We start from the raw sequence: 27,434 nt of genomic DNA, 5'->3' as shown, positions 1-27,434 counted from the left end.
TTCTGGGGAGAAGAGTTCATTATCATCGTATTAAGTATGGCCGCAGCATTTATGATAGAAATTCAAAAGTCGTTTTCAATATTTTAAAATTAAAAATAAAAAATATTTACCAACTTAATGTGACTTTTGAATTCATAATCCACCCCACTTTGTATCCTTTACGCATTACGAACTCCTCAACGGCGTCCATGTTGGAAAACTGTTCACTCACGCGTGACGTCACATCGTACTCAAAAGCGTTCCACTTAAGGTTTCGCCCACAACGCCTCTAAGCTAGTGGAACGACAAAACCGCGGTCGTGATCGTTACGGGCGTTAAGTGGAACGTACCCTATATAAAAGCAGTCAAGGTGACATCATAATGGTGACGGCACTACAACCTACCTACAGCGTTTCCCAAATAGGCTTCGTATGCGCGTTGTCGTTACTTGTATTTATTTTGTTTTTTATTGTGTTTGTTTGCTCAGTAAGTTGTATTTGTGCGGTTGCTTGTATTAAAGGTGGAGATATTACAGTATGTTAATTGTGAGTCAGAGTGCTGTTTAGGTTTTTGCGTTTGGGTTGTGATAACGTGGCGTGTTTCTGAGAAGAAAGAGTCTTGTGTCTTTTAGCTGTGTTAGGATTATTATTACTATTTTGGTGAATAAAATTGTATATTTCAAAGATAAAAATGCTGGTTAACGGTTAAGGTTAATATCTTGTGTCCCTTGAAGAACTCCTCCCGGTAGGATTGAATACTGGACATGCCAGCTATGACTCGAATGATCTTTTTTGCGCTAAAAATATTTCAGAGGCCATAGCTGACGCTCCCCAAAAGCGTATACCATATCTTATATAAGAAGCAACCAGGGCGTGGTAGGTATTAATGAGTTGAGTTATATTTAATATAGATCACTTTCTAAATGCATAATTTAATTAATTCAATTTGGCTAGAACACCATATACAATGTTTCTTCCAACTTAAAGAATCGTTGATAGTTACTCAAAAATTTGGTAGTGATCAACTATAGTTATTATTTCGCTTATCTTTGCTATATTGATGATAATTTAGGAAACCTGAGATACTGTGTCTTTGATGTGTTAAAGTATAGTGAATTTGAAAAAAACCCTGATGAAGCACTGTGAGGATGTTGCAGGATTGCTATAGAATTATAATGGGACATTCAGCGTTTTTAGCCAATAATCATTATTTCGATATTTTTGACGTTGAAATTCATACAGTGTGTTGTTTTAGCTTGGTTTCATTTGAATATACGACAAGGACTGCGTTTGTATTATGAACAAAAAAAATGGGTACTTAAAATTAGATTAAACAAAAGTACGCCGAGGCATCCCATTCCCACAGGCAAAAAAAAACAATTACCACACCAGTGCCTTGTTGTCGAACGTCGACCTGCAAGTTCAAAAATGTTTGATGTGCCACTTTGTATATCTGCCCCGACTTGGTTGTGTGTTGGTAATCACTGACAACTGTCAAAAGTAATTTTTCATATTTTGAAAATTTCTTCATTTCTTCTTTTATTTACCCAAGTATAGACTTCTTACTGTGAAAAAATGGTTATTCTAAGCACATTAAGGCCGATACTATTGCAACAGATAAGGACATCTAACGCCGGTTTAAATATGCATTACATAATCATGGAAGATAAAATATTTGATTTTAGTAAATCGGTGTATGTCCGATCATAGAGTTTTCCCTTACCAACCCTCACGATGGCAGTGGAACAAATTTAAAGACTACGCCCATTTCTACATCCTTCTTGGCGTAATTCCTCTGACCCTTATTACCGTTGGTGCTAACATCTTTATAGGTCCTGCAACCCTTTCAGAAATTCCAGAGGGTTATGAACCGAAGCATTGGGAATACCATCGCGTAATTATGTCCGAATAGTATGCTTTATTTTAATGAGGGCGCTTTTATTTTTAGAGTCCTATAAGTCGGTTTATGGCTAAGTATATTCTGACGAATCCACAGCAAGACTATGAAAAGTTTTTACATCACTTATACGAAGAAAATGAGAAAAGAATTTTAAGGTATGATGCATCTTTGTATACTATAGACTTACAACATGCTTGAAGACTTAATGTTCATCAAACACCACAGACGAAAATGTATGATCAGATCAGCCTTTATCATAACGGTTAAAAAATTACACAAACTTAAATTAAGTTTGCAGTGTATTTGTTTCATTTGCTTTATTTTCAACTCTATTCCCTAGTATTTTTGCTGCTACATGCAAGTACGTATATTCTTAAGTCATGTAGGATGGAAATCCATATTAAAGTGAAGTAGGTACTCAATAAATGTCATTATTATAGTGTATTATATCGTTATGTGTAAGGCGACTATTTTTAAATGTCATGAAATGAATTTTCACCAACAGTCGCCAGTCGCCAACAGGATTAAAGTAAAGTTTCACACACGTGTTCCATCATTTATATAAGAAAAATACAAGTCCAGACAAACTTACTATTGTCTGTGTTTTCATGTAGGAAACTCTGTACATACTTTAAACAAATTAAAAAAGTAATTGTAGACGATTTACAATTTGATTTGAGAATAATCTATCTGATACAACTAAATACCGATCAATTTTACACACCTTACAGGGGTTGATTCTGGCCTACCAGATCAGCATAGCTTGTAAAATAAATAAAATTGGATTGCGCAAATACCAAAGCTAGGTTACGCATGCGCACATATTTTTTTTTTCTCCTGCATAGTTGATCGAGGTGTAAGAAATATTTACCACACACAGAAAACCGAACATTGATATGTTCTTTGTAACAAGAATGATAAAAGAACCACATTTTTTGGAGGTTTGGTCAGTTTTTGGGCTGCAACTATTTAGCCTATTAGTCTACGTAACTGCAAAACAATAGCGACCTTTATAATATCCTTGAGAACCTGCGCACCAATTTTCAAAGCGATTCGACGTTTCTAAACAAAGTCATCAGACAGACATACAGACAATACAAAATTATAAACGATCTCGGGGATTGTTAATAAACGGTAAAAGTGTAAAGTTATGGTACATAAAAATTGATTTTTAATTTTTATGGAAATACGCTAAAAATGGTTGAAGAGGTTTGAAAAGTTATTAAATTAACGTTTAAATTTCAGAAAATTGGAGAAGGAAGTAAAAGAGAAAATGAAAGAGAGAAATGATTATCAAGCCTACTATTATCAACCCGTTATGGCGAAATATCACAGAATATCGAGAGAGACAGCTGATAAGTTAGAAGAAATTCGTGGTTCTTAAATTTACTCATACTGTAGTCATTATGTTGTAGTGATGTATTTCATTCAAGTGGAATATACTGTTTTTGAAATGAAATCAAGCTTTGTTACTGCCCATTATATATTTTAATCGGTCACATAAGTATTTTCACTAGTTGACTTTTTCAATCACCAGGGATTCTCATATGCGACCTACACAAAGAGTACATTTTTTGTTATTTTACAACCGTTCTTAATGTCTACCCTACCTATTTTAATTGAATTTGGGCGATATTCATAGTGTCTGTGACAGTTAGTTTCAAAATGTAGGAACTTATAGTGTGGCAGAAAATCGCTTCAAGACGATGGTGGCTTTTTTAACCGGTTTACATGAAAAATGAGTACTGAATCGCGTATCCTCATAAGCGGATTTCATTGCTGCTGTGCAAACTGTTTTGACTAATATAATTATTATTTCACTTTTTGCGTTTTGTAACTGTAATTAATATAGTCGGTCGTTACCAATTTTTGCGACAGAAGCAAACGAATTTTTAAAAATTTTCCGCCTACTTATAGGCAACCAACACAGCTGTAACATAGACGTCGGTAATGCGATGTACATACCTTAGAGAAGGAACGTCTAAGCCTAAGCGATGAACCAGGAATGATATGAAGGCCGGTTACTATATTAGTACATCCCTTCCCGGCGCGGACGGCGACATACACCCCGGCACCGTTTTCCCGGCGATTAGTGCTTTCCCCGCATTGGTTATCGCGGCTTTTTTCTTCTGTTTTTTTTTTACATAAATAATAATATTGTAATGTTCCTAGGGGGGTCTATCAAGCAGACACGGAAGACGTTGACTTACCCTATACTTACCGTTGGCAACTCTGGCACGCGGCACTTTTGAATTTGGATGGCAGTAGGCTCGATATGGGTGGCACGAATGGACTCCTACGTTGTGTAATCGGTTCTTTTATGTGTTGGGACGTGAGACATAATGAGGAAGGGAATTAAATAAAAGACAGAACTTTTGTGCGTAAGAAATGACAAGATCAAGTAAATATATTAACGCACACACAAGACCATGCCAGGGAAACCTTCTACGGGACTAAAACCCTGGCACAGGCCACACAAATACATGAAATAAATCACCTACAGCAATAAAATGCAAGAGAAAATACACATAAATAAAACATCTCAAATGGTATGATAAAAAACAGATAATCAAATCAAATGCAATTAATCAAGTTCATAAAAACAAAAAATACACAAGACATCATAAATGCAGTGGAAAACATGATAAATTCAGTACAAAAACACATCAAAATACTTGTACGATCAATAGAGATAATACAACTCGTTAAATAAACAAATTGCATGTACATAGGAAACATGTAAATGGTGTGGCTCTACTCCATCCTTCAGTTAACATAATTTACCTAATTTACCACGAAAAGTATGTACATGTGAGAATGCCACTAGTCAATAGCAAGTATTCAGGTGAAAATCGATTATCGCTCAAGCAGAACATATTTTAAATAGAGGAAATGTAAATGAGAGGGCCCCCACTCGTATTGCTAAGATGTTAAGAACTACAATCCGCACATAAGCAACAGATACAGCGAAAGATCTAACTGCATTAGGTACCTACTCCACGGGGACAGAATGACCCACTCGCACACACAAACATCGAAACATCAAATAAGAGAGCCCCCCTGTCGTATAGCTAACGCTATAGTTGTGCACGTTGTGCAGGATATTTTAGTTTCCATGACAGAGCCATCACAGACCAGCCTACTTTTCCTGCCACTTTAAGGTCGATTCTCACTTTCGTGCAAGGCACGTACTCGGCACAGGCAAGGCACCGACTCGGCAAAATATCTATATTATTGAATCTTATGAATTTTTTGGGGTGTAATTCACACTATGCGAGCAACGACTCGGCAAGCTACGGCCTTTGCATGCAGCGTTCTTCTGAAACAATATTTGCCGGGCATGTACCGTGCACGTTCCGACAAGTGTGAATACACTCTGTGCAGGTCACCGACTTTCGTTCATTTTTCATAGTACAAGAAAGGTTGAAGGGTCAGCAAAGGAACACTTTTTCAGCGGAACAAGATGAGATGCTGATTGAATGTGTCCAAGAAAATGATTTCGGTCATAAAAGATACTTCTTATGCATTTTATGTACACAAAAACGTATTTTTCTTTTTCTGCAATATGTACTTTCTTGTTCTTCATCATCTAATATTAGACCAATTTTAATTAACGTGAAAGTTTCGAACATTTTTATAGTTGAAACTCATGTAGAAACTGCTTACCTGCGGCAAGCGTGCCGCAGTGTGAATTGAACTCAAAAAACTTTGCCCGTGCCGGTTCTTTGCACGAAAGTGAGAATCGGCCTTTAGGGGCCGCACCTGTCACATTGCCAAATGCCTATAATGACTCCTACCATCACTGAAAGAATTTCTAAAGTATAAAAATTGAAGTTTTATATTAAAATACGATTTTGCGGGGTAAAATACGAAACTAGTCAGTCAAATGACACTACTTGACCTAGTGAACATCAGCATTGATATAGATTAAACTCAACCCCCAGCATAATTATCACAGGATTTGACTACAAATATAAATAAATAAATCGAATGTCAAATTATTTATTATCAACTTATGTCGATTAACACTTTATAAGAAATAAGTCTTAGGTTTACGCACAGAGAAGCGGCCACGCAGACTTTTCCCTTGAATTCTCTTGGGCAATGGGAATCGAATTGTCGAATCATGGAATTGTTTAACTTGTGGTCTTCGACAAGCAGATGCTTTGATTGCTTCAACTTTGATGATCTAATAACGAATCACGTTAGTACGATAAATGGTTGTTCAAAACTACATACTTGAATAGAATGGGCTCTGGCTCTGTGTCTAGCACCCATATCTCTGTAACATTGGGTTACAGCTCCAGAAACACTCAAGTCACGATATTCCCTGTACATATTGTGTGTACCAGATCGCGAATCGTAACGCAACCAAATACCATAATTCTTGATTTTAGTCGGGCTCTTCTCGGAAATTTCTTTGATTTGGATAATTTCTCCGGTTGACTTCTTGAACTTCTTCAACTGCCGTAAGAAATACCAAAATCTGGACTTGGCCACAATACGATCGGGCGCAAAGATTCTCATTTTATACAAAGGAGTGTTCTTTTCATTTTCACCCGGGAGTTTACGCCCGATGACTTCGAATTCTTTCAACTGAAAAATTAGAAAAATTGACAGTGAAAACACGTGTTTGTAATACTTCATGAAATTTCTACATTTGGGCCATAATAACTACATACAATCAGTGAAACAGTTCAAACGGCTTCTCAGAACCTTTCTAAGGACAATTTTTGAGGAAAAAATGTTATAATATACTCATAAAATATTAACAAACCTCTCCTTTGGCTTTCATGGTTAACACACTACGTAAAAGGAAACGGAAGTTTGCCGCGGTTGTCTGTCACCGATGGCATTGCCATGAAGTTGGCGTTATAATGCGAGTTATACAAGGCATCTCATAAAAATTGTCATTCTCATATCAATTGTTTGTTCAGAGGTGACAACACATTTATGGAATTCTTATAGTCAATAACTGAGTTTTTAAAATAATATTTTACTCATGAGCGATAGTAAAAAAAAATTTCTTTAAGTTTCGAAATAATTCACAATTTATTTATATGATTCTTATTGACGAATGATGGTGAAGGATTTCGTATTTTTGTAAGCCCTTGTTGGTATATAGCTCTACTAAAAGTTACACAATCAAATGAACAAAAATTAATATCCAACAAATTTGCGAAGAAGCCCGACACGTCACTTAATATTGCCAAAATATGCGCGGTTCTGTTACTTCATATCGCATTCCTCGCCGTTTTTGCATGACACATCGTTTTCGTATCGACCACTTTACCACCTACCTACATGAAAATGGACTGCTTATCGGATCTTCTTTGGATTGCATTTCTCGTAACGCTCGTCGTTGTTTTTACATAGAACACTTTTTCGGATCGACCGCCTTTTTACATTGGGGAGTATTTTCTATAAAAATGTTGAATAAATTTATCTTTAACATAACGTTGTAATTTTTAATCCATATATACTATATCGATATCCTATACTTACTAATATTATGGTATACTTAAATTACACATTTTTATACTTTTATTTGAATATGAGCACAACATATTAGTAGAACTGTGGTGTAGTAGCTGTGGGGGTATGTAGAACGTATATTCACGTTGGGACATGCTATTATTGTTTTTAAAAATGAAATTCGGATATCGGAGACAATAGAAAATATGTATTGTAATAAAAGAGCAATATTATAGGTATTGAAAAATAAGTAAAATAAAGTTGCGGTACGTCCTTTCCTCATTATTATCATGGGAAGGAGGCATATAGTACCTCGTTAGTTTTAATGAATGTAATTATTAATATATTAATTGGTATATCATCAAAAACACGAACAGAAGGCGCGAGCGAAAATGATTATACGCAAATGGTACGAGTTACACAACTTGGGGCGGTGTGCCAAGTTGTAACTCATTGATCACAATTAATTAAGAATCAAAATAAAGTGTCAAAAAACTTTTTTTTCGAACGTTTGCGCTTTATTTTCTTCTATTTGCCAGGCAACAAACAAACTGGGAGTCCTATTACCATAAGATCATCTTCAGAGATCATGGCTACAGCTCTGATTTGTTCACACTAAAAACTGACAAAAACCACGCGAATAAACCGTAGACTGTAGAGTATATCATAGCTAAAACCGAGAGTACAGATTTAGCCTTCAGGTTTGCAAATCGAAGAGCATGCCTTTCAGTAAACAGCATCGTGTATGGAGACCTGTGACTAAATAAAAAAAAACGCTCGCTCTTCCAATTATTAACTGTAAATCAAATATGCACCGCTCAGAGCAGAGTATTATGGTTACTCTTTGCTCAGAGTATCCTATAATAACAAGTAAATGACATGCCCACGTTTTTTTCTCATTCTCATTTACTTACGCAAATAAACAGAACTAGGTAATTTTATTTTTTGTTCCATTTTTGGTGATGTAATAAAACAACCAATTGTCTAAACGAAACAGACAAAAACGTGGTGGAGTATTAAAAAATTTGTTGCTATTTGAAAATTTATTGAAATGCAGGCAAACTGTAACTAAATATATATGCATACTTTTTAGGAGATACTTTTCATAAAGTATAATAATATACCTTTTTTTTTTATTATTAAAACGTTTATTCAGATTATAAATTTCACATACTTAATATTTATTAACAGACATCACTGACCTTTACAAATAAACACATGCTGTAATTAAAATCTTTTATTTACAAGATTTCCTTTTAAACTCCCTTAGGACGTTGGCATTATAAAAAGCAAGAAATAAAAAAGTTAAGCTATACAAATCATACCAGCCACACTTGAGTAATTGCAGATTGTAATGAGATCAGTGATACATACAGTTAATGTACTTAGAAATACTGTTAATAGTATAAAAACCTTTTATAAATAAAGCTTCGATTAAAAATTAAAACTAAATTAAAAGATTGTTGGATAAACTCCCTAAACTCGTATTCATTGGGAAAAAGTATCCAACTTAAAGATTAATGAACACATGCATAGTAAATAATTAATTGTGCAAAAAATTTAAAAAACACACTGGTAACAAAATAAAGCAGTCAGTTTATAATATCAAATTTGGCTTAACATTAACTTTATGAAAACATGACGTTTAATGAATTTTCGTTTGGGCCACATTTGAGATTAACTGCAATAGTAGGTACATATGTTCAAGATTGTAACCATGATATTATGCCACAGGAGACTGCTTATGAGATAACGGGAAAATAAATAGATTTCTTCAGAGTATGTACATTTTGACAATAATTTTTTCAAATTGCAAAAGGGAATTGAACTCTTATAATCCCCCATTGGCTACGATCTTGCAAACATGTTTTTGGCACTACGTGATAACAGACTAGGAAGGAGATTCATAAAATGTTATATTAACTAACTTATATACAGTTAGTTCAAAATGACTTTACTATTGCTATTTTCTGCTTAATTTATTATATAGTAATATAATAAAAAAAGAATTTCATTCTATCCTGAATGAGATTTGACATTTGCTGATAAAAGTACATATATAGAAAAAATTGTTATTTTTTGCCTAAAGGCCAATTACACTACACGTATTCTCTTTTTTTTTAATCATTTCATGTGTAAAATAATAAGAAAATTTTGCAATAGTTAAGTTTCTTTTTGAACAGGTGATACTGCTATAGATAAGATGGACTTAGCTAGAAGGTTTGGCAACATAGAACATAAAACGGCTACAATAACAGGTAATGACAGAGAGATTGCTAATTCCTTAAATAAAGATCTCAATAATAGAAGACTAGAAATGAGAACCACTGCAGTGGAGGCAAAACTGTAAGGTTTGGATTTTTGGCACTCATTTTGAAAAGCTAAAGTAAATATTATTTGCTAATGTCTACTCTGTACAGACAAACCCACTCAGTTAATTATAAAATTAAAATTTTGAAAATTCCCCCCTTCCCCTTCTAGGAAAATGATAAAATAGTAATATATCTTATTGTGCGCCATTTCTTTGTTTCTTTGTAATTATTTTTTAAATGAAAATTGACTCACTCACTTGATTTTTAACAGTTTTTATTTGTTTTGTTAGAAAATAGCAACATAAACAACAGTGTAAAGATCCGTTGCTTTAAATGTAATAGTAAATAAACTTATGCAACAATATAACCAGTTTATGCCACGCGACTTCTCAAAATATTAAATAATCATTATAGTTTGGCAGATAATTTGTTAAATTAAGAAACCTGAAACTCAGAAATAGTTGCTAATAATTCAAATTTTCAATAAATGTAAATTTATTGTTAGCTAATTTTCTTAATTTTACCCAATCTATAATCTATGCATTTTGTCTGTTCACTGTATTAACTTCAATCAGTATTACAATACTGATCTTACAGTGCCAATATGATTGAAAAAGGAATTATTGATTGAATAAAAGTAAAAAAATATACAGTGCAAGTGATCCATATTGTTTCAATTCAATTGAACGTGGTAAAATCAGGTCCTAATAAGTATTCAAAAATATAAAATCATATTTACATAATTATTGTTTTGTCATTTATGACGCATCCATCATAGCGCTACCCACATTTGAAACGACTAATGGCCAGTTGCACGGTCAACATTAAGTATCCCTTAAAGTTAAGCGTAACTTAATTACCATATAGCAACGATTGTCTCAATAATCGTTGCCATAGATTTGAAGTTCGACTTAACTCTAAGCAAGACTTGTTGGTGCAACTGGGCATAAATATTGTACATTTTGTCTTTCTTCATTGCATCTGAATTCAGAGTGGCAACATAAAGTCCATATGTATGTGTATGGCACCGTTATTTTTAAACATTAAAAGAGCTTTGTACCATTTTAGGTTTGTGTGCGCGTTGTAGGAGACAGCCGACTTACTGTAAGTAATAATTTAATTATTCATCATGAAGACTAAAATTTTCGTACAAAATGTAATATAAATAAAATGATCAGAAAATATATTTGCTTTGATGCACCAGCAGTTTAGCGTTTGTAATGTCGAGATTTACCCACAGCCACCGCCAAAATAATTGTAAATATAAGACCGATGAATTCGAGTATAATAATGGCAATGGCTACCCAAAAAACGATGGCAACTTTTTCGCGTACTATATCTAAAACTTTGGTTGTACAACCATTTTCAAAAACAGTCTTAAAGTCAATTCCTTGTCCAATGTGTAACTGCTGAGTACTTTTTTCGCAATCTGAGGAAGTTGCAAGTGCAGTGCAACAACTTTTTGGAATGTTAAAGGTGTTCTTCTCTTCAATTGTAGCGCCGACTAAAATATTCTTACTTTTATTCCAATCAGCCGGATAATCAGCTCCACAGCACTTTAACTATAACAAACATTGATTTAAAAAATTTTCATACGAACGGTTAGGCCAATCAAATTTCACTTCACTCTACACAAATATGTACTTACTCCCTGTTGAATCGCGTCAAACGTTTTTTGTAAACGTTCATCCTTATAGTACTCCTCCTCGACAGTTGATTTAATATTGTAACGTATCATAGTTTCCAATTTATCGCTATTACAATAAACCCAAACGACTGTCGCAATTTGTGCAACAAGAATTACCAGCAAAATGCAGAAGAACTAAAAAAGTCTGTTTAACTTTTATTCTATAACTTAGTCCGTGATATGCTTACCGAAATTAACATGCATTGTGATTCTCGTACTACGCCACAGCAACCAAGGAAAGAGACAACTAAAAGGAGTAATCCTCCAGCTAAGAGCATATAAACGTCTACTTTGTAATTAGCTGCATCAACTGCCATTGAGACGTAAAATGTGTCGTCTACTAGCATCCAGACTGCAAGTCCAATCATTGTGAGACTTATTACCTGAAATGATACAAGTTCATTAAGAGTTATCTAGGAGACTTTACTTTTTTAGGTGTAAGTAATATCTCTATTTTTAACACCAAGTTCTTGGGTTTTTTCCATCTCAGTTAATAAAATGAAGTTATGTCAAGGAACAGAATTCTCGTTTTTATTCTTTCACTTTTTGAGACACACTACTCATCTGTTAATACTTTGTGTAGGAATTTTCAAGATTTAGAAATTATTGGTTTTGGTGTACATAATCATAAATAAACACTGCGCAATAATGGATTATTTTTGTATGTAAAAGTAAAGGCAATTATCAATGTTCAAGCAGTTCATATATATTTCCAAAAAATCGTCACCCCAAATACTTATAAGTACTACCTACAGCGAAAATAATTTTAGGCCATTCTACTACCAAACAATAGGGGCTGTATGCACTAGATTAAGCATGGGCATTCAATTCAATTATTCAATGGCATAGGTTAAAAATTCATGCCAGCTTGTCTCAGATAAAAAAGAGAATTATTTCATAAAATTGAATCTGGCGCAGGCGCATTATCAACTTTGTTATAAAATATTTCAATAAAATTTTAACTGAGAATGGTTGTGATATTAGCTCGGATATTAGTGAATCCTGCAGTACGTTTTAAAAGTGAGGTTAAAATATGTTGCGCAAATCAAATTGAATGAAAAATATTGTCAAGGTCACCTGTTAAAATATACTAACCCAAGCGCAATGAGTTTTATCCTCGGTTTTATCGCTTGTTCTCTCACGAAATTAAGGGTAATCTAAAATTAAGTACGGCTATATACAGAGAATTTTTTTTAATGTATACATTTGTGGTAGGCATACTTTTACTTGATAAGAGTGGAGTCGAGAGAGTAAGTAGTTGGTTTCATATTTCATGGTATTCTAATTAACGAAACAAATCGATTTCTACCCACCACACCACACATATCCCAAGAGTGGAATGCTCTTTATCTGCACAGGAGTAGGTACAATTTATTCATGATTTTTTATTATAAAGTTTACCACAAAATTCCATTACTTACGGAAAGTTTTAGAACTGTCAAGGCTGACCAGAACTCTATTTGCAACTCCAACACTCCCCAAAAAAAAAATTGTTTTGTGTTTGTTAATGCCAAAAGCAAGTCCTTTTTTTAGGGTGGCTCCCAAACAAAACACGTTGGATCCTCAGTTTATTTGGAAAAAGTGCTTGTTTTGATCCCCTCTACCACACTTTTTTTTCATACTTAAGAATTAAGAATCAATTTGAGATCATGGTTTAAAACTTTCCATAATGGTATGGTAAACCTGATATAATTTGTAAAAAAAAAGATTGGGGCTTTATCATATTCCAAGGGTCAAAGGAATAATTGCAGCAATTTTTTGTCAAAATTGTTATAGTTATTGATAGACTCTCGAAAGCTCTGCAGTACACCTTACAGTAAAAAAACATTAAGACGGTTTTTTATATTCCAAGTGCAAAAAGAATATTTGCGAAAATTTCTTGCTGCGTTCCCTAAAAAAATTGCGCAAAAGGCATAAATAGCACATAAGTTACTTATTGAGCATGGAGGCCGATCAAGGCAATGTACGTATCCCGGTTGTATCACAGTTTCGAGGCCGAAATTATATTAAATAAATGAAGATTTTGCTCTACCAACTTAACCAAAATGAGACTGAAAACGCACAAAATTTAGTTCCTTTACATCAAATCAATGCGTTTTGCCGTTTCCCCTCGCATTTCCCCGACGAAATTGGTGATAAGTGCAAATTTTGCTCTCCCAACCTAACCAAAATGAGACTATGACAGTATGAATAGCACAAAATTTAACCCCTGTGCATCAAAGAAAGGCGTTATGCAGTTGCACAATGAAATCGGCGATAAAGATTTGACTCTACCAGTTTAAGTAAAAAGGGAGTATATGCCTGGAAAACCACAAAATCTAGTTCTTAATTTGTATTTTTTTTAAAAATGCGCTAATTTAGAAGATTTTTCGTATTTCAAGTGATAAAAGACTATTAGTGTTTTTGGTTAGAATTTTTTAATATTACAAATGCCACGGAAAATATTCATGATTTCGCCTATACATTATGATGACCCGGGTACGAACGAGGGTTCACACCTCCCAAGCGCGTCCTTTTTTTCCATAATAGATCGCAGTAAAAAGAAGGGAGCGATGGATTGTGACAGGGAATGAGGTAGTCACTTCTGTCCGCACTTGCCAAGTGTCTTTTTTGAATTTTTTTAATAGGGCGTTGGATGGTAGGCACATTTCTTAAGAGGTTTACAAGTTTCTTTAATGGTGTTTCAGGTTCAAAAGCTACCTATAAGACTTTTACCTTTGCGGTTGAGGAGCTATTTGCTATTTTTGGTAGAGTTTTAGTTCTTTATGTGTGTTGTATGGCTTTTCAAAGGCACTGAAACATTTCATAATGAAGTTTTGCATTTAGCACTAAAATATACCCACAAATTTGTATGATATTCACTACTTTACGCGTGTTCTTAAACATTTCCAAAAGAAATACATATAGTTGCAAATACAGTTTGTTACGCCCCCATCAGAGAACTCCTTTATACTGTGTGGTGCTCGTGAGCATATAATATGATGAACTTTTCAGAACTTCAATTTTGACGCAATGGGGACTTCGTTTTATCAAAAACTCTAGAATTTCATGGGAGACATCCACAACTTGAATCACAGTTGCAAAATGTTATAAAAAAAGGAGCTAACTTCACAGGTGCAACTTTTTTTTATTTCCATGGCTCATTTACAACAAAGAAATTAGATTAAAATACTTGCACCTTATTTAAAATTAAAAAAAAATGCATTTGATAAATTGATAATATGACAGTAATATAGTCGCTTTAGAAAAGTGGCAACATTAAATAAAAGTAGTTTAGAAATGGAGAACACTTGCCAATTATTGAGTTGACATGTTTTTTTCAATTGAACATAGGAATGTGTTCACCTTTAAGAAAACTCACTGTATGTGAGGTGACATTGATCATGCAGTTAATATAATTATCCTTGGATTAGTCATTAAAAAATTTAAAATCCTGTAAATGCATTCAACAAGACAGTAAAAAGTACAAATAGGATAGTATGATTAGGTACCGAATAAGAATAATACTTTTGGAGTCATAAATTTATTATTTGTGGGTGTTGTATGTCTTATATAGTTATGACACACCCTGTAGAAATTAGAATGGGAATGCTTCTTACTAATAATGCATATTGAGTACCTACTATATTTTTTTCAGGTTATTACCAATCATTTTAGAGTAAATTAGCGATTTATAATATTAAAGAATCAATTATTTGAAATAGTAATCGAGGGTCTGGTCTGAACCTTAAATTTGTGACCCATACTTACTACATTACACAGAATTTTGCAAAAAAACAGGGCAGGGATCTTGCCAGATGGTTTCTTAAGTGCAATAGTAAACTATCGAAAAGTATCTGTTGGTTATTATGAACTTAAATTATGGTCTGATTTGGTTCCATCTAAAATTAAGATTACTCCAGACAAAAACCACTTACATTAGGCATAAACAGGGAACAGTCTTTACTTCTGGCTTATTTTTAGATATTATGAATATACATTAGAATTTTATTCATGTAGAAATTATTATATGCTTACATTATATAATTGCAAATTTCGTTCTATCAATCAGAAAAAGTATGCTTGGAACCATTTGTTATTGTTGTGGTTATTTGTAAGGGCGAGAGGGGTGATATACTTACAAAAACAATAAGGTTGATAAAGACCATTAGGTACTTCATACAATCGTAACACCCACCCATTATGCTTATTACACAAATACAGTTTAATTAGAAAAAACAGGAAGTTTAATAACACAGACGATTAATTTTTATTTTAAATATTGTACGACCCCCCCACGAAACTCCTTATTTGATAATATTGAGAAACACATTGGTGAACTAGTCTCTATAAAAATAGTATGACGCATATATACGTAAAAGGTGGACTCCAGTTTTGATATTTTGAATCGTCGTTAATCTTCGTTGTAGCAGTCGGAAGTAGGTCCACTCTAATCAAATTTTTAAATCCTGGAAATAGAAATGTGCTTTTTTACATCTTAAAATGTTGCCGTTTACGAAAACCATAATTTCGGCTAATTTAGGATGTGCAAACTTTCATTAAAAAAATTCTGATTTCGGTTGGAATTGAGAATTAATAACAAGTTGCAAGGTGTACGCTTGCGCTCTGTATAAACAGTGGCGGTACTACGAAGAAAATGGCTTCCAAGCTTAGAAATATTGTAAACATTGCTTTTAAATCTTGTGTTATCAATGAACGCTTTATATTTTTAACAATCGACCCAGTTATTTTAATGAACTTAGTTGTTGTTAATACGTTGTGACTGTTGTATGAGTGACTTGGATTTTTGTTAGTGTAGCTACCTTTTGCAGACCCCTCCAAACAATCATGCCTTTAATTTAATAAAGCCATGGCTACAGGTGAAAACAATTCCCCATTTGGTCCCTCTCCTTTTAGTGAATTAACCTTGAAAATTATCAACATGTTGAAGAAACCAACATTAGATTCGAAGCTCGGCGAAGTAAGTATATGAAATTGTTGAGCTGTTGTTTTTACTTATGTCGCATCTATTTTAGACATTGGACAGTTTTATTAGCGAATTGTCCATAAGTGAACGTTACCTGAACAATGGAATTGTTAATATCAAGTTTGCCGAAGCGGGACTCTTTTTAGAAAGTTCGGCTTCGTTGTACAGCAAGAGGGTCGACTTATTATGGGATAATGCGCTGGAATATCAAATGCAGTTGTGTGCTTACAATAAGTATGTTTGAATTTTAATATGATAGTTACTGTCCATTCTGCCGTTGATTGGTGTTTTGCAAATATAGTGTGCTAAGTAGGGCAACATCACAAAACAGTATTCCTAATGAAACAGGTTTGTTCATTTGCCTATTATTAATGCATTGCTGTTATTACTCGAAGTAATTCTCTAGCAGGAATTTTGGCGCCTTAATGACTTCACATGTTTTGATTTCAACTGTCAATAAATGTCAAAAAGCATGAAGAAACAACAAAAACTTTTGAAAACAATTGATTTCAATTTGGAAAAAAAGTATGCACTAAATTAAAAATTGACACTTGTCATACCGTTTTTACTGCCTGCACGTTAGTAAGAGAGGAATTGCGTTGGGGTAAAAAATGACCCCGCACTTTTTTGACGGAAATTCACGTTTTTAAGTACCGGCAATTCAAATCAAACAAAAACTTGATTATGTCAGTCTGTCTGCCTGTCGGTCCGTTTGTACTTTCATTTCCGGCTGAACTAAATTGCATCATGTTAGCCAGAGCAATTTTTTTAGCTCATTAATGCTATTGTTCCCACTTTGTCTGTCTGTACCACTACTAGTCCTCCAGTTTTAGCTTTTTCGTTGTGGTTTCTTTCTTATACGGTGTAGTACAGAGACAAGAATGACAAAAGTTTATTTGGATTGGTCACTGAGTTATTGCTGATTCTGTACGGGTAGTACAGGCAACGAAGACCAACAAAAGCTAAATAGAGGAAAAAAATCATGTAGAAGCCAATTTTGACACATATGTAGGGGAAGGTATCCTGAACATCATACTAAAAGTACTGAGGGGTGGGGTGTGAGCTAAGGGCTTAGACCATATAGTACATGGACTGCTAATTGTAACGAAAATATGGTCAAGGACATCGCCCGGGTATGTGAGTCTCAGGGTAAACTAGTCTGTCCGAAGTTGTCCGATTAGACACGATTTGAGACTATAGAACCTATAAACAAACGTCAGTTAATGAATCGCCTAGATATGCCAAAAAAGCAAACCTATCCATATTTGTGGACGCATAGAAGGATAATCAAGAGTATTTAAAGCTTCCCGTACTACGCGGTTACTATAAAAGCTACTCTTTACGCGATTTGAATGGTGTTTACACGACTTTAGTTTACCCTGAGATTCACATACCCACGACTACAGTGCCCTCTATCCGTGACCACCCATTTTGTATTGAAAGCATAGGGCTAATAGCAGTCCATGTACTATATGGTCTAGCTAGGGCTCAGGGAGGGGAAAGGGGTTAAAGGTCCCTTTTTTAGTTTTTCGTAAATAACTTGAAAACTGTTGTTCCTAATTAAAAATGTTATACCAGAGAATTAAACAGCATAAAATGATCTACAAAATGATATAGCACACTATATACCTATAAGTAATAATAATACTAAATGAGATGAGGAAGAAAAATCTAAATTTTTAAAATATTAGCCGCTACGCTCACGGTGAGCCCGAATGCGATTATGTTCAGTTCAACAGGAGCATTTTCTTGCTAATGGAAGAAGCAAGACTAGACTGATCAACTTAGAAAACGACAAAAACAGTGATCGAAACCATTGTTGCTGTGGGGAATGCTGATTGCTTATAAGGTGTGGATTGGAGAAAGTTGCTGTTCATCCAACCACAGTAATAGTTGGCGAGGATCCTCACTGCTTTGTGACCGTTAGGTAATAATATCTACTTCATGAAGGCAGGCCGTGGGAAAATGCGCTTTCTTCGGTTGCGGGTGACCACGTTTTTAGCTTGTTTTAATATTATAATTGTGTTTACCTTGATGAGGTATGAAGAACATCCTTCTAACACTGGCGAGAAATGCCATAAAATAATATGTAATTAAGAGAATTTATGTAAAATATGTATTTTCAAATTGTTCGCACTTCCAGAAGTTGATACCAGCTTGCGTATTTTAAATGGAAAACCCTATATAGGACTATAGGTAGGTATTACCTATTTCATTTTTAGATTCTAGGTCTAGGTGATTCTATACAGGCCGATGAACTTTAACAATTGTAGAAATGTTCCTTGATATTTGTCTTCAAAATCCAATTGTGTATAGTTTTTGATTATCTATTAAATCCATGTAGACTTCTTTGTTGGTTTTTAGTTGTATTGATTTTATTAAAATATCTTTTTTTCCCTAGGAAACTTTGTCTTTGGTAGCGTATGTATGTAGTTTCTTGCGTTTTTACGAATTAATAAGGCTATTTCTTATTAAAAATAATGATGTTTACATTTTAGAAATCCGAAAAAATGACATAAAGAGTAAAAATGGTTTCCATAAAAAAAAACAAACTTGATGGTTTACTGGAGACGAAACGTCAGACTTAAAATTTTAAACCTGCATTTTCTAAGTAACTTTAGTAAAAAATACAAAGGATTTTGCATTCATTTTTTTCCCGATATCTCTGACAGTAGTCGGAATTTTTTCTGTTTCAAAACGTCATTTTGTTAAGCATCAAAATACGCAACTTTCCCAAATTTAAACTACCTACCTATCTTTTACAGTTCCCGAGATCCCCATGGTGGCCTTCGAATTTGAATCAACCTGTATAGGTGCACTCCTCATGTATTGTGTCCCAGATAATGTCCTATACCTAAATGTAGCTATTTTGATATATTTATTTTATAGCATATGTTAAATTGACATTTTAAAAGGTTTGAATGAGTAGGCTAAGCCGTTCTTTAACCGTAAGGATAGATAAAGTGATCACTTTAACCGTAAGGGTAGATAAAGTGAAACAAATGATTGTGCATTCTATGCCATCTGTCATTTCAAATGCACGTTATAAAATGAGGTTGAGAACATATGACAAATCTGTTTCTATAGAAACGATCGCGACGACAGAACCTATGCTTACTATTTTTGACGTCCCTAAATTAAATTCAGAATTGCCAGAAGCTTTACAATGTATGTATGGTTTCTGCTATAAAATAAAGCTTTGTATTATACACGACGATAAAGGGAAACTATCCATTAAAATGCCCCTTTATCCTCTTGTATAATAAATAACTATTTAATTTTTATATCAAAAATATTATCATCAACTTGTAGATTAGAACATTGCTACTAATCTTTAAAGTATCTTAATTAGAGGTCGAAATGTTGTGTTTTAGAGTTAGTATTGCAAGACAATAATTTTGGATGTGATTTTCTTATTCAAAAACTAATTTACCAAATATCGTTGAGATAACCTACAATATTCATTTCATGCAGTTAAAAAATAAAAAACAGAATTTTTATTTACTTATCTTTAAAAAATGCTTGGAAAAATGATTACTGCACTCAATCGATCAGATTGTGTCATAGTGAGCCCAAAACTCAAAACTATTTTACTACAATGTAGTTATCACATGCAAATAATCAACTTTTACTGTCTGGACGATGTTTTAACCCAGAGTTAATACAGATCACATGTTTGTACAACACGTTTTTGTAATAATCCAGCTTTCTTCCAGCTAAATAATCAAATAATAATAAATGACTTTATTAAACAATTGCTATATAGCCTGTCTAAATGGCGGAGTTCAGGCAGGGATATCATCCGTGTCTGCTCTTCTACTCAACCCTTCATTTATTTAATGTTAGTATATTTAATTAGACAGGTTATGATACATACAAAAGAGTGAAATAAAAAATGGAGTAGTACATTTAAAACTTAACAAACAAGACATTGATGCAAATAAGATGTGGTTTACAAAGTAAGCTAATGGTTTTTAACATGGAAATATACTACATACTTATTATTATTTTAGGAGGAGTCTATACTATTTTTGAATGTATCTGGTACATAACATTTTACATCAGCCGGCAAAGCATTATATACATGAGCAATCTCGTAAATCTAGTAATCTACCTTGTATTAAACTGGGCTTTACTTTTAATCTAACTCTTCTGTAACCATCTCGCATACACTGTGTGCAAGATGTCTATCATAGGAATATCCGAAACCATAGAAGTGGCGACAATGGTCAAACTAGAGAAAAGATGCGCAATTAAAAAGTTATAATCATGCTTTAAAGAACACCAAAAAATTCCGATTACTTCCGAAGATATGCCATGTGCCGGTTTTGTTTTTATTTTTTTCAGATTTTATTTGAACAGATACAAACAAAATAAAGAAACACTTTCTCATTGAGCTCTACAAGATAGCGTTGAGAGATATTCAATACAACGTTTCCTTTTGGAGAAATCATCATCAATTGTATTTTTTTATAAGTACTAAGTAGCATTTGTTATTACTAATCCAACGATGTTAGGCACACAAAAAATCAAAAGTTGGAAACTGTCGGGTTCAACAGGATGGTGCACCCACGCACAACGCCCTAAGCATGCGAGAATACCTATTGAACATATTTTTCATTTTCCAGGAAATTTTTCTGACATTCTCGCACAATTAGGGCGTTTTGCGCGAGTGCACCATCTGGTTGAATAGAATAGTTCCCAATATTTATTTTTGTTGTGTGCCATACATAGTTGTATTAGTAATAAAAAATGGTACTCAATACAGTATGTACTTTTTTACAGGTCATATAAAAAGAAACTTGATGATGATTTCTCCAAAACGAAACGTTGTATTGAAAATCACTAGACTAGACTTGTAAAGCTCAAAAAGTGGCAATGAGTATGTTTGTTATTGTTGTTATTTGCAAATCTACAAGCCCATGCGACTTGAGTCAGTCAATTAGCCACTACAGAAGTGCAGGATTGGCTTGATTCCAATCAACTAAAACACAGTCTTAATACAAAATTTGTGTATTAGTTAAGTTCAGAACATCTGTTGACAAATCTGTTCTCTTAAATTGTTATTTTGCTTTTTTTCGTTCAAGATCAGTTATGAAATCACTGTATGGGACAATGCGCCTCAGGCTAGGAGAGTTTTTATATTCCAAAAGAAAGGGAGTGAGTGCTTGCCAACATTGGTTCGAGGTAGAGGTCACTTTAAATCTTATAAAATTATGCCTGTACCCTGCCTATATTTACACTATACTTTGAAATACATCGCCGAAAAAATGATAACAGCAAAGTGTCAGACAGGAGTAGTCATCAATATAATACTTGATACCATACTTTGTTACTACCATACCATAAAGCGAATTGTATCAGAAAACGTTTTTTTAAATGTCTTTTCAAATAACAATCTAACCCTGAAACAACTGTCGATTAATAAATTCAAAAGTCTCACTAAAGAAATTATGTTACAATATTTGCAGAATTATTGAATGAGTCAACGCAATTAATTATTATGATATTAAGAATGTAATTTTTAACGCACCCAAATGGTACATGTCTGCTCTTCAAAAGTCGAACTTCATCTGCCGAAAAACTCCCTGGTATCTCACATCTCGCACATTTTTATCAAAAACGTACACCTTATTTTTTTTTTTTTTTGGTATAGGGTTTAACATCTAAGGTCATATCCCCTTTATACACCAGTTTGTACCACACAACTGTTTCTACTACCTCACATTTCAGGTCACACTTCTTGGTATATACCGACATCTTTCAGAAATTCAAGTGTCCTTTTCATCGCCAGACATATTTTCGTTCCCGTTCGCTATGTAGCGGTACATGTGTAAATTTTCTTATGTTTAACAAAATAGAAATTCGAAAAAACACTTTTGAAAGCGGCTAAACGGCCACCTGTTACAACATGAAAAAAAACAACCAAATTATATGTATTTCAAACACTATATTAACACAAAAAGAAAGACACCATGATTATAATGATGTGATCATTCTTTTAAATTTAATTTTTTATAATCAAATTTGCCATTGTATAAGCAAGGGCAAAAAACAGTATCATGTGTACCTCTTCCCACAATTTTCATATTGATTATCGAACTTTAAGCACGGAATGGATACATCACGAATTGAACCAGTAAATATTTTTTGGGCTATTTTCGAAAATGTATCCAGCGTGCATTTGGTATTTGTTAAAATATATAGAATAAACTTTCACTGCAGATAATTATTGTTAGTGAACCCGGGCAGTATGTCTAAAAATTGTGAAAATGTGAATAAAACATTGAATTTTATTTATATTCGAATTTTCATTACAGATCCCAGAAGGAAAATGAGAAAGAGGCGGAAAAAATTGTACAGCGCATTAACCGAAACAAAAGAAAAAAAATTATTCAAAACGTGGTGGAGAAATTGCCATGTTTGGACGAGTTAATACATGACATAGATCGAAGTAAAAAACTATTAGAGACGGCATCAACAATGCCGGGAAGCGATGCTGTCACTAATAGGTGGAAGGAAATCAATACAAATAAAACTGTAAACGACCATTCGAGTGAAGAAGCTTCTTGTCGACAAGAACCTCCTCAACCTTGCAGTGATTTCCTTTGCAGTTTAAATCAGAGTGTGTCTTTGGACAGTGATGAACGACTAGCATCTTACAATGAGTTAATCATGAATCGTTTGCTTCCATATTTTGGTTCTCTTTGCAATATAAGGGAACCGGAACGTATAATAGGCGGAAATAATCAAGATTGGCTATTACAAAAGTACCTGAAACACATAATGATTAATTATAAAAAATTTTGGTTGGAGAGGCGTGGAGACGATTTCAATTTATTTCAACAAAGAATTCGCCAGATTGATGCCTTACTGCCTAGTGAAGCGAATGCTGTCGGTTTATCAAATCTCTCAGTTGTTAACCTGATCAGGCTACCTGAAGACTTGATGACCGACTATACATTAAATAATGATGTCCATGTAAGAGCTATGATACACGATTTATTGGTGAAGGAGCGACAAATTTCTGCTGCTCGAATTAAGAAAAGCTCTGAACGATGTAGCGAGGCCGATTCTGGTTATCATGAAATGTTTAACGATTCCGACAGTAGGTCCGCTAGCAGGCCCGACACAGTTCTTATGTCCCAACACAGTCTTGTCGATTCTGGAATATACGAGGATCAAATTCCATCAGTATCTAGCTTTCACAGAGATGAATTAGGTATGTTTAGTTTGAGCAGTGTGATATTAGATACATTGATAGGCATATGTTTACAGAGTTGGATACCTGTGAAACTGTTATGCATGTCGAAGAAATTCCACTTTGCAATGTCGCAGCGACGTCTAATCCCGCAGTGCTTGTTGATGCTTGCAATGTGGAAGGGAATCGGGGCGGAAGTGGTGATATTAATAGAGAAGGGGTTTCGCTTACATGTAATCCTGCAGCTGATGCTTGCAATTTGGAAGGAAATGGAGATAGTAATAGTCCGACAGTAGAGGATGTAATCATGCCCAATCCTCAAGCTAATTCGGTCATTATTCATTCAGTGATTACTGTACCTACAGTTAACTCGAATAGTGTAGAACAAAATTGTACATCAGTGCTCACTGCAGAAATAAGTGATGTAACTACCAGTGATCTAACAGTACCAGAAGCTGCCACTGCTCCTAGTGATGAAAAGGATTTAACAGCATCAGTTAGCCAGGAAAATGAATTAAGTGCAGTAAATAGGATTTTGGGAACATTAAATGATAAAAGTGTCACTCCTGAAGCAAATTCTAAAGACAGCCAGATTGGTATAAGTAGAATCATCACCCCAGTGTCTATTACTGTACGATCATTTATAAAACCATTACCAGAGAAGAAAATCGAAACACTAAAGGTACTTAGTCTGCTAATGTATGGCATGGCTTGTATAATAACAAAATGCCTTTGCGTCGGATTTAACAGTTAGCAGGTTGCAGTAAGACTTGCTTTTGCTTTCTTTGTCAGATTTAATGTACCATTTTTTGAGAAATTGCAAATCTGTATACAATATACATCAATTGCTTGATTTGATTTAATTTGCAACCTCGGATAACCATAATCATATTTTGGAATTGGAATTCTGACGATCTCTGTGTTTTCTTAATGGCTAGTGTTTCAAAATTTATGAACAATATATGAATGATGGCATAATAAACTTCGTAGTTCCTGTTCTAGCTAATTTGAATTTTAAAACACAGTGTGTCACATGTTTTACTTATTTTTTAACTACAGGTTTTTTTTTAAAACTATCACAGTAAATCCTCCTTTTGATACCTTGGTGGAACATTGAATAATTAATTTACTTATTACAATAAAAATTTAAGCACAGTTTTTGTCTGTACTAATTTAGTTCTTCTGTTCCAGAGAAAATTGGTTAATGATTTAAATGATGAAGAACTCTTCCCGAAACCAAAAAGAAAATGCGTACCTAGGACTAAATCGTTAAAGACGGTGGTAACATTACTTGAAAGATTCGAACGTTTTTATTTATGTCACTACATCCCAGAAGATGATGAAGAGGGATATCTGTTGGCTATGGATGATGATGATGATGATTCAGCACAGGAGACTCTTATTCCACAGAGTAATATCTCGGATTCTACAAATGGCATAACTTTAGATGCGAGAGAGAACTATATACCCAATAGTATTGAAGTGACCAATGAGGTTACAGAGACTCAAACTCAGAATGACAGTGATAACGAAATGGATTCTCAGTGTTTGTTACCCTCAACTTCTGATTCTGCTAACCCTGTTAGTTGCGATCCAATCTCCAATATCACTCATGACATAGTGGAAGCCAGTACATCCAATTGTAGTAGTATGCATACCTTAAGCAGGACAAAGGCGGTGACCGATTGGAAAAACTTCATCGAACCAAAATTAAGAGGGCTGCACAGAAGTGAATTTGATATACATGATTACGGAGGAAAAATAATTGACGCTCTTCCTGAAGAGGATGCGTTACCTTTTGCTCACTTAGTATCTAATCAGAAATCATCAGAAGTTTGTAGATTTTTTTTGGCATCGCTTCAATTGGCCAACACTTACAACATCGAATTGACTGGTCCGTCAGGGGAGTTGGCTAATGACACCATGAGGATAAAACTATTAACCAAGGAAAGGTACCATGAACATTTAGATGAATACGAAGCGCCATCCGAAAATACCTTCTGTGAAAAACTCGCACGTGCGCAGGCCGCATGTCCCGACAGGCCTGTACATTCTACCCCTAGGCAGTCTAAGAAGCGTATGAGGGTATAGTATTAAGTAGTTTAAGTGCATTTTGTTTAATATTAAAGAATTTCCATCTTCTAAAGTAATACTAATTATTGTAAACGGATCTGTTGTTCTATTTAATCTGTAACAATAAGGTTGACAAAGAAATTCAGGCTCAACATAATCTTCCAATTAATACTGTAAATGCGGTACAAGATATTATTTTTGAATGCCTTAACATGTAAATATGTATTTATTTATTGCATTAATTTGACACAATTTGAGCTTGAATTAAGTTTGTCTTTTATTTTTTTTTATATATTTACCAAATGTGTAACCGCTGTTGTTAGCTCGTTCTTGTTTTTGTGACGAGGTGCTTTTTTTTAAAATCCTTTACTATAATTTTATAAAAATCAGCCAGGAACAAACCAACGATATTGCACACATTTTTTATTACAGCTGGACAGTATTCAAACAGTTTGGCGATGTGAAATAACATTGAATAGAATTTATTCCAAATTCGCTGTTTTATGCATTTTAACTACTGACCAAACATCAGGCTAACTTTGTAAATGTAAATAGAATGACAAATTCGTAATTAGAAGTTAATTTATTTAGTTGATGTAATAAAATGTAAATCAGATTTTAATTTTTATACATTGTTACATAAAATGTAAATCTAAAAAAGCGTTACTTCAAATAAATTTTTACGTCTTCATTGTTTGATTATAAAGAAGCTAAGGTTATTAGAATGTGTAGAGTAGAGTGGGAAAGTATTAAATCGCCTGGTTGATGAATGATGGTTGTTCAATGAGAGGTTTATGATTGGAAATTGGTGCTTTGTGATTCGACCAGTGAAGTTTTAAAATTTAAACCCACATGAAGCCATGTTTTAAATAACAACTCCTAAATATGAAAAAGGTGTCCAAAGAATAAAAAGATTTGGTCACCTAACAAAGGGTCCGAAAAATAAGTAAGAAATTCGAACTGGACGTTTTGATCAAAAAATTATTAAAATTCAGGTTAATTGTGAAGTAAATGTTTGGGAAAGAAAGTCATGAATCTCATGAGTAAACATTCATATTCTAAAAAATTTTTGCATGGAAACTTTATTTAAAAAACCCTGACTAGTGACGATAGTAACTGATGGTCACCAAAATAGGACGTTTCCGATCTCCCATGCAAACCTGTATGCACCTCAATTTTTTTCAAAATCGGTTCAGGCGTTTATTAACATATTTGGTAGCGGCGGCTGAAATAACTAAGTAACTTAAATACAAACTAAATAAATCCAATACCTATACCTTCTATCTTCAACTCCTAAATACTTTTGCCACGATACTTTTCATAACGAAGCGCCCAACTTAAAACGTTCTAGATACAGGGTGTTCATCTACACAGTGCAAATCATTATAACGTAAACGTCAAGACTGAAAACGGATGCTTCGTTATAGGCAAAGTTACCAGAAATAACTGAACAATGTAATTAACGCTCCGCTCTATGTTCTCCAAAGTGACAAGTCACTAAGTTTAAAGTAATTTTGGGTAGGTACATATAATTAGTGCCTAGCTGATCAGGAATTTAATTGGGCAAATACTAAAACGAATTAAATATTCGAACTTTAAAAAATTTAAATTTTCATAGATATAAGGCACAACATTGAAAAGATCTAGAGATCGTTCCACAACTAAAAGAGTGAAAATCGCGTCGGTAATTCGCAATTGCGCGAAATAATGCATGATTTCGAGTTTAGACTAACATTTCAGGTTTCTTGATGTGGTGTATATGGTTTATAAAAATAAAAACGTGACGCCGCTACGGATGTGCACCCCAAGGACGTGTTCGGTTTTGGGCGGTAAACCGATAAA

General features: G+C 34.0%; 4 protein-coding genes across 4 annotated transcripts; 2 read left to right on the top strand and 2 right to left on the bottom strand.

Annotated features, from left to right (window-relative positions):
• The first annotated feature begins 1,442 nt into the window (after positions 1–1,442).
• LOC116163393 (NADH dehydrogenase [ubiquinone] 1 beta subcomplex subunit 5, mitochondrial) lies at positions 1,443–3,337 on the top strand. The gene is made up of 4 exons (XM_031477286.1): positions 1,443–1,614; positions 1,664–1,872; positions 1,927–2,033; positions 3,124–3,337. The coding sequence occupies exons 1-4, from the start codon at positions 1,554–1,556 to the stop codon at positions 3,260–3,262; spliced, it is 516 nt and encodes a 171-aa protein (XP_031333146.1). The 5' UTR covers positions 1,443–1,553; the 3' UTR covers positions 3,263–3,337.
• A 2,527-nt stretch (positions 3,338–5,864) lies between these two features.
• LOC116163479 (60S ribosomal protein L18a) lies at positions 5,865–6,762 on the bottom strand. Its single transcript, XM_031477417.1, has 3 exons — positions 6,656–6,762; positions 6,118–6,474; positions 5,865–6,067 (listed from the first exon to the last, which is right to left on the bottom strand). The coding sequence occupies exons 1-3, from the start codon at positions 6,671–6,673 to the stop codon at positions 5,909–5,911; spliced, it is 534 nt and encodes a 177-aa protein (XP_031333277.1). The 5' UTR covers positions 6,674–6,762; the 3' UTR covers positions 5,865–5,908.
• A 1,813-nt stretch (positions 6,763–8,575) lies between these two features.
• Positions 8,576–15,696, bottom strand: LOC116165189 (tetraspanin-8-like). Its single transcript, XM_031479496.1, has 4 exons — positions 15,474–15,696; positions 11,541–11,735; positions 11,314–11,487; positions 8,576–11,227 (listed from the first exon to the last, which is right to left on the bottom strand). Exons 1-4 carry the CDS (start codon positions 15,531–15,533, stop codon positions 10,874–10,876), a joined length of 783 nt encoding a protein of 260 aa, XP_031335356.1. The 5' UTR covers positions 15,534–15,696; the 3' UTR covers positions 8,576–10,873.
• Positions 15,697–15,753: 57 nt separating this feature from the next.
• On the top strand, positions 15,754–26,283 carry LOC116165188. Its single transcript, XM_031479495.1, has 5 exons — positions 15,754–16,312; positions 16,368–16,552; positions 22,639–23,540; positions 23,597–24,201; positions 24,711–26,283. Exons 1-5 carry the CDS (start codon positions 16,202–16,204, stop codon positions 25,608–25,610), a joined length of 2,703 nt encoding a protein of 900 aa, XP_031335355.1. The 5' UTR covers positions 15,754–16,201; the 3' UTR covers positions 25,611–26,283.
• The last annotated feature ends 1,151 nt before the right edge of the window (positions 26,284–27,434 follow it).

Source organism: Photinus pyralis, unplaced genomic scaffold, assembly GCF_008802855.1.
Source record: "Photinus pyralis isolate 1611_PpyrPB1 unplaced genomic scaffold, Ppyr1.3 Ppyr1.4_LG2, whole genome shotgun sequence".
Taxonomy (NCBI): domain Eukaryota; kingdom Metazoa; phylum Arthropoda; class Insecta; order Coleoptera; family Lampyridae; genus Photinus; species Photinus pyralis.
The sequence above is the reverse complement of the archived record's forward strand: the minus strand, read 5'-3'. Positions and strand labels throughout refer to the sequence as shown.

Bases quoted from the DNA above. Each gene is read 5' to 3' on its own strand.
- LOC116163479 (XM_031477417.1), bottom strand. The intron at 6,068-6,117 runs GTATGTAGTTTT...ATTCGTTATTAG, and splicing joins CCAGAGCCCATTCTATTCAA to ATCATCAAAGTTGAAGCAAT.
- LOC116165188 (XM_031479495.1), top strand. From the start codon at position 16,202: ATGGCTACAGGTGAAAACAATTCCCCATTTGGTCCCTCTCCTTTTAGT. The intron at 16,553-22,638 runs GTATGTTTGAAT...TTTTCATTACAG, and splicing joins CAGTTGTGTGCTTACAATAA to ATCCCAGAAGGAAAATGAGA. The intron at 23,541-23,596 runs GTATGTTTAGTT...ATATGTTTACAG, and splicing joins CTTTCACAGAGATGAATTAG to AGTTGGATACCTGTGAAACT.
- LOC116165189 (XM_031479496.1), bottom strand. From the start codon at position 15,533: ATGGGTGGGTGTTACGATTGTATGAAGTACCTAATGGTCTTTATCAAC. The intron at 11,736-15,473 runs GTAAGTATATCA...GTATCATTTCAG, and splicing joins TTATCAACCTTATTGTTTTT to GTAATAAGTCTCACAATGAT. The intron at 11,228-11,313 runs GTAAGTACATAT...TGTTTGTTATAG, and splicing joins TTGACGCGATTCAACAGGGA to TTAAAGTGCTGTGGAGCTGA.
- LOC116163393 (XM_031477286.1), top strand. From the start codon at position 1,554: ATGGTTATTCTAAGCACATTAAGGCCGATACTATTGCAACAGATAAGG. The intron at 1,873-1,926 runs GTAATTATGTCC...TTTTATTTTTAG, and splicing joins AGCATTGGGAATACCATCGC to AGTCCTATAAGTCGGTTTAT. The intron at 2,034-3,123 runs GTATGATGCATC...TTTAAATTTCAG, and splicing joins AATGAGAAAAGAATTTTAAG to AAAATTGGAGAAGGAAGTAA.